The sequence below is a fragment of the Penaeus japonicus genome, unplaced genomic scaffold (assembly GCF_977035675.1).
Source record: "Penaeus japonicus unplaced genomic scaffold, GWHDUDI00000001_assembly GWHDUDI00000002, whole genome shotgun sequence".
Classification (NCBI taxonomy): Eukaryota; Metazoa; Arthropoda; class Malacostraca; order Decapoda; family Penaeidae; genus Penaeus; species Penaeus japonicus.
The window spans coordinates 7,658,623-7,666,122 of NW_028234404.1; the positions used below are offsets into that span (position 1 = coordinate 7,658,623).

General features: G+C 34.4%; 1 protein-coding gene across 3 annotated transcripts in view; it reads right to left on the minus strand.

The window, feature by feature from the left end:
• Positions 1–7,500, minus strand: part of LOC122256705 (selenoprotein N) — an 11,926-nt gene that overhangs the window by 2,866 nt on the left and 1,560 nt on the right. For 2 of the 3 annotated variants that reach the window (XM_086546575.1, XM_086546584.1), the window contains exons 2-10: positions 6,979–7,211; positions 6,107–6,240; positions 5,590–5,759; positions 3,617–3,712; positions 2,980–3,048; positions 2,649–2,800; positions 2,164–2,345; positions 1,577–1,786; positions 1–1,304 (exon numbers count right to left, since the gene is read on the minus strand). The exon at positions 1–1,304 is cut by the window's left edge and continues 2,866 nt beyond it. In XM_086546575.1, coding sequence (XP_086402701.1) covers positions 1,682–1,786; positions 2,164–2,345; positions 2,649–2,800; positions 2,980–3,048; positions 3,617–3,712; positions 5,590–5,759; positions 6,107–6,240; positions 6,979–7,177 — 1,107 coding nt within the window. In that variant the 5' untranslated portion in view covers positions 7,178–7,211 and the 3' untranslated portion in view covers positions 1–1,304; positions 1,577–1,681. The remainder of the gene's footprint in view (positions 1,305–1,576; positions 1,787–2,163; positions 2,346–2,648; positions 2,801–2,979; positions 3,049–3,616; positions 3,713–5,589; positions 5,760–6,106; positions 6,241–6,978; positions 7,212–7,500) is intronic. The other variant, XM_086546593.1, reaches the window with a different exon arrangement.

Genomic DNA, 7,500 nt, shown 5'->3' on the forward strand with positions numbered 1-7,500 from the left:
AAATATCACTGGACAGATTTCAAAACACACAAAATATATTTTCATACAAAAACAAAGACTGACTTACAGTATACCCTCAACATAACACACTCTCTAAAGCACTAGAACTTCCTCTGGATCTCCAATAGCACAATTTTGACTAAATTCTCTTTTTCATAAAAAAAAAGGAGAGATGCTGTTGACAGCTGATGATGCTTAACCCAATCCCGACGGGCTGGCGATAAGTGGAAACCCCCTATGCCGAGCCTATGCAATATTGCATCGGGAACGTCAAACTGGTGTGTCGCCCCGTTATTTGGCATTTAGCTGTGTCACACGGGTGTGACGCACCGTCGTCAAAGGGTTAATGACAGATACAAGTTGATGAATATTATTTGATAATATAGTAGCTGTATATGACAAAAAAAATAAAATTCTTGACTACAATTTTAATGGAAATGGATATGTCTTATTATGCAATTATATGAAATTCAGCGCATCTCAAACTGAAATACAATTTTTCTGTTAACATCACACACCTGAAAGTATAAACTGACATATACATAAAGGTTGGTGATGAATATCACTTGAAATACAACAACGTTACTCAGACATTCCGCCAATCATCACCATCAGCCTCTGAAAGTTATTTTAATTTCAATCAAACAAGAGTCTAGTATATTGTCTAATCAACAAGATGAATGGAGAGGCACTGCTAAACCACTTGATAATGCAGGATTGTTGTTGCAACAGCACGACTTCAAAAGAGGATGCTGTAATGCGCATCAACTAGTGGTTGCTCTGTTAACTATTGTGGAATCATTCCCTATTAAACACAAAATTTATGAGACCAAACAGACTGCCTAGATCACCAAACTTTGTGCATTGTTAATGTGAGTTTTTCCTTTCATGGGCATGATAGATTTTGTCTAGACTTTCACTATTTTGTTGTGTTGGGGTTTATAATGCTGGGGGTCAACTGTAAATCTGCCTAATAAAATTTCCACAAATCAACAATTCACAATAAAATCAGAAAATGGAAATTCAAGCAACCTTCCACGGGTCACCTAGACTTCAAATATTTCCCTAAACTTATTAAGACCCTCTTCTAAGAACTTGTAATAAGCATAGACAGCCGGATCATAAAAGCCTTCGGAAACCATGGTATCATTGAGCTCAGTTTCCAGGAGTTGGTTGGCATTTATGGCCGTAATGACGTAACCCGACGCATCCTGAATCAGCACTTGAACAGGGAACACGTAAGCATCGAGAGCAAGACTGGCTGCCATGGATATACCGGCTAAGGACCGATCATAACTGTATGCCTGCAAAAAAAAAAAAAGGGGTTGGGTGTCAAATAGCAGACACATCAATCGTTATTCATATTCTATTGCTCAACTCATATAGTTTTGATTTGTAGCACAACATAAAATTAAATAATAAGAGACTCTAGACTACCACATATCCATTACATTTTTCTGTGAAGATAATAACCTTCAATCTCCTGAACCTTATTACTACAACTATTACAGCTAATAGAACTTTTCAATTTTTCAGTGCTAGAGGGCACTATTGAACAAAAAATGGCTAAACTCACTTCTAACTCAGTGACTAGTGCCCACGAGGAGACAAAGCTGTCCTGAAGGATGGCTTGCACCACAGGAGAGGCCAGAGGACCCTCCCGTAGTGCTCTGCCTGACCCTCAGCACGACTGGTCCTCCAGAACGCCCCACAAGAGAAGTGTGTGGATGGGGCGGCTCTCCCTGCTGCTTCGGATGAAAGCTTCTGTGAAGTTGTGGTATTCAACCTGTGAAAAAAAAAAATCACTTTAATTTATTCTCATCTTTCCTATTCATACTCCGCTGACAAATGAGTAAGACCCGTCAGAAGTTCAGAATATAATACCAAAATCAGTAGTCTCTACGTTGGGGTTCACCATAGTCCAGTGGTAATGCATGTGGGTGGGGACTAGAAGGGTCTCCAGATGTAAAGGATTTGAGCTCTGCTATAGTACTGAAAAAAAAGAAGAAGAAGAAGAAGAAGATGAAGAAGAAGAAAGAAAGATGCCCCTTACTAACCCTTTTGCGAAGGAGCATTCAGTTTAGTCTCAATCAAAAATACTAATAAAGAGCATACATACTAAAATAAGGCAAACAACCCCAATTCATATATTGATTTACATACTTGTTTATATCTATAAAGCTCCTTTTGTAGGAGATCATGAGCTTGTTTATGAGTAATTTCCTGTGACCATGCAAGACTCTCTGGGTCCAACGAGCCTTCCGCTGAAAGCCGCATTTGTTTAAGATGAGTAATTGTGACTTCCATGTCCTCATCCTCATTTGGTCCTATCAGCCATTCTAGATCTGCAAATATTTGTTGAAGAATATGAACTGATCATATCATTAAAACAGTTGATATTTCCATGATAACAAAAAAAAATCTAATTTGGTTGTCCTGATCATTGCCAAATTTAATCTAAACAGTGTGCACATTACCAGGGAAATAGTAATTCAAAACAGCTGCTTTGTGCAATCTCTCAGAGAAAGTACTCAAGCTCTCCCAGCCCCCAAAAATGAATCTCCATAAAGTATCAACACTAATATAAAAAACAGACTGTATACGGATGTCAATGGTCAATACGTCACAGCTGCACTTGCAAAACTCACCCAAATTCAGCTGCTGTTGAATGGGAACATCCATATCAAAATGCTGAACAGTTTGGTCTGTCATGTTAATAACCAACCTGCCTAAAAAAGCAGCTGGGGTGAACCACAGTGGTCTTCTCGGTGGGGTATTTAACTGGTATTCCGCATGCAATCTGGTGGATGTAATATATGATGAATGAATTTTCTTTTTCTTTTTTTTATATATTTACCTTCTTTGTAAGTATAAAATTCCACTTCAGTGACAAAGCACTGATGAAATACAGATTGATTGACGTGCCAAATCATATAACAAGAGTTAAGGAGCAACTTTTATATGTAAATAAAATCTTACCTGAATATGATATCTAGACAATCGAAGGTCTTGCCTCTCAGTACAGCAGCTGCCCCCCGCGGCCCATACCTACAGTCGGAAAGACACGTTGCCATCAGGGACATTTTGAATCATTAGGTCTGCCTGCATACTTTAGAGACGTTTTAGTTCATTGTATGGGCTGGTTTTATTTCTCAAATACTTCTTAAATACTGTACAGTTTTAAGTTAAATAGGCTTCTTTCTAACCTATGTTTGCACTATAGAAGTGAAAAACACAAAGTTACCTCATTTACAGTTCATGAATATAAAAGCTAAAATAAAGAAAATGTTTATATCACAAGCCTATTCAAAATTAATGACACATTTATGCAGTAACACTAAACATTCCAATGCACAATCAAAATGTCCTCTGAAACTCAAAATATATGCAGTGCACATACAGTAAAACATCCCAAGTTCTGACTTCATTACATGTGCAATTTGCCTTTATTTCAGTCAGTTATCAAGAGCACTCCTGTACTCACTCCTCCTATGTAAGAAACGGCTCTTTGTATCCTCTTGGCAAACATTCACACGGCTTTAATTCAATTCAAAGAAACTGACTCTACAGACGCAACACCATGAATGGTTTACTGTTTGTGAATGAATCCGACTACCTGGACACCAAGAAGGGTTGTGGGTGAAAGAGAGACAACAAGGAGTACAGTAGCTCTTCTACGGGTCCTGATGGAGGAGGCGGAACATACTTATAGCTGCAACAGAACCAAGTGGCATAAAGACTTCTCGTCTGGGAGAAGCACAAGTGATGCATGTACTGAAGAAAAATATAAGTACTTTTATTTAGTCATAAATCATTAGATGCATAATACAAAGTTTAATCACAAAGAATGTTTAACTAAAACCTACCATGCCTTTAAGACTGGGCCAAAGAATGTCTTCACAGGTTTATATTTAAGAACACCTACATATGGCCCAATATTTAATTACACTCAAGTACAGTTAACTATCTATAAAAAATCTTGACCTCTACATAGAGTTAGCAAAAACATAGACATATTCCTCATAGAATGCAAACATTTATCAATTAAGTTAAAGAAAATGACACAAGATTGCAAGTAAAAAAAAAATCCATATGTCATAACTATAATACTACATCTGATACAATCAAGTCACATGTAAATTAATGAAAAGTACATATTTCTCAATAATGCTATACTTTACATCATTTCAGCGTTCAAACTATGCCACCATGCTAATGAAAAGAGAGAAACAACAATACATTTGTGTAATCTTTCATTACAGTTGCTTGAAAATATAATTTTTCACAATAACCGATGACAGACTTAGAGAATGTACTATACTATCTTGAACATGAAATAACAAAAAAAAATCTGGCATTCACATGATCCTGAATTTGATTTGAGTCTCCGTTTTCCAACGTACAAACCTTTTACTCAAAATTCCCCTTTTGTAACAAATATCAGTTAACCCTTCCAAGACAGGCCACATCTTAAGATGTTCAGTGTGGGCTGGGCTTCTTAAGATGTGTGTTTTCTATCATTCTCTAGACTTATCTTATGAGATATAAGTCTATGTATGATAAATCAGCAAAGTGACATGAAATAGCAATTGGTATAACAGGTTACCATAACTGAAGGAATGAATAGCTTGTAATTTCAACAAACAGAGAAATGCAGTACGAAAGTGATCCGACCCCATGATAACGCAAGTCACAGAAGGGTTAAAAATGATATTTCACTCAACACTGCTTAAATATACTAAAAGAACAGACTCAATGCCTCCTATCTGGAACTATCTACAATGAAAGCTTGAAAGAATTTATTAAAAAAAAATATCATTGACGGCGTATGACGGCACCCGCGCTATCATATTACATAATCGCCGTCTGTGACCGGCGGCCGGCGGCATTGGGTTAAAAAAAAAAAAAAAAAGTTTTTGCCACTGAGCATAATTCTGATAAGAAGTAATAACATATCTTAAGAATAATTAAATTCATATTTGAGGAAGAAAAAACTCATATTTTCTCATTTCATATTATTCAGCTTATCCCAATTCCTGTCATAAAATACCTATTATACTAAATACCTATCATACTAAATACCTATCATATTAAACAAAAAAGAAAACTTCTCACATCATTAAACCTATCACCTGGAATACCAAATCATTTATCGATCTTTCAAAAGCAATTTGAATAAAAAAAAGATATAATGGCATTGACATTTTGCAATACCTCTTTATAGTTTTCATATGTATATCTTTATAACAATCAATTCAAATGTATGTGGCATGAAGTGTGAATAATCAATTGCTAATATTAACAATACCAGGTTGTCTTGATGCACTGGATTATCAAATTGGTGAATAACTACAAAATAACTTTAGTATACTCATGCTATTACACCATAATCTTTAAATACTTTAAAATGCTTCCATTCAAATTAGATTCATTTCAAAAGAACCAAAAAAGAAAAAAAAAACAAAAAAACATACATACATTACAAGAATAATCTAACCTCAAGCATATGGCACATTAATATAACCATACATGCTTTCATAATGGGGAAGAAATGCCATCAGGTATTTCCCCATTCCCTAATCGACAAACCTGTACATAAACCCCGGAGCAGTATCGGGTATCAGTCTCCACACGTGACCGGGGTTGGCATCCATCCCTTCGGCAGGAAGTAACGGAGCAAAGGAACTGGGGTGCTTCCATGACCACGCCACTGATGCAGTCTTCCATGACAATATGCCATGGAGACTTGACCTTGATTCCTAAAATAGGGAGAAGGTAGGTCATGTTTTGAACTATAAGTAAAGTTTATATGATAGGACTGTTTCTTTTTGTAAGTTTCCTGTACAATTTTCTTTGAAATTATGATACAGGCAATCAGCATAGCTTTCTTTATTTGCAATCTGGAATGGATATGGAATACGTAATCTAAAATCAAATATCTTTTGTACAATCTTGACAAACTACCAATCACAAACAATCTACATACCACCCTTTCATCCTAACCCTAATTAGAATAAATAAATTTCTTCCATACTTTTAATCCTCAACCCTATTTCCAAATTTCCTTATATCCTAAACCTAAATGGCACAAGCACCACTTCCTTACCTCACGATCAATAAAACTGTCAAAGGCTTTGGGATCAACGGGCGTAAAATGAGTCCGTAATGTCAGTAGAGTCACGTCATTCGTGTGTTTCGAGGTTTGACGAGCAAACGGCCACAACCAGATGACCGCGAAGCCTGAAAGATATGAATTGAGTATCATTCGAGATAATCCTATTATACATTATTAAACCCACGATCACAATCATAATAATCCTAATAATTTTTTAAAATCTTACAGTAATAGAGATATGCTAGAGATATCATTTATGGGTATTTTTAATGGGTTATGATATACATGGAAAAAATAAATAAATAAAAATAACAGTAATGATAATGATTATATCCTTATTTGCTACCATGTTATCATTGTTATCATTATCATTATTAATGTAATTATTATCATTTTTGTTATAATCATAATAATTAATATTATCATTATCATAAATATTATCATTATCAATAATAATAAAAATAATAATCATTATAATAATAATCATAACAAATCATATCACAATAACAATAATAGTGGTAGCATAGTAGTAATAATAATAATAATAATAATAATAATAATAATAATAATACAATTATAATAATAATAATAATACAATTATAATAATAATAATAATAACAATAATAATAATAATAATAATAATAATATTTAAAAGATGATAATAGTAATAATCACAATAATAATAATAATAACAATTACAATAACAACAATAACACTATTACTAATAATAAGACCAACTTTGTCTCTACAACAACTTTCAACCCAAGGCATAACTCTCTAAATATAAAAAACACTCACACCTACAAATCTACAAAGAAAAGTAAAAACAGATACATCCCTCCATAAAGTTATCTACAACTCACCTAAGAGAAAAGTGAGGCTATACAACAAATATTTCCTAAATGGAGGGACCCTCGCGACCCCTTGGCGATCATTCCCTCCTTCATTCAGTTCCTCGTCAACCTTATCCTCTCTCGATTCATCTTCCGTCACGCGATCTTCCTCATGTGGCCCCCTGTCGACGTCAGCTTCGACGGGTTTTCTTTTCCGAAGGGATGTCATTTTCTCTCGAGTCTTTCGTTCTGCTGGGTCATGGCTGGAATTTTGGTTGGGGAAAGATGTTTGATACATGGGTTATTAAGCAATATATAGGAAGAGAATGAATAAATGAATGAATGAATATAATATAATATGTATCTTTCTATACATTAAATATGTATGAATATGTATATACAAGAATACATATATAAATATATACATATATATATTATATATATATATATATATATAAGGATGTGAATGATATAATGAATGATAATATAATATCATTTGTATCTTTCTATACATTATATATGTATGATATGTATAAACATACATACACATAT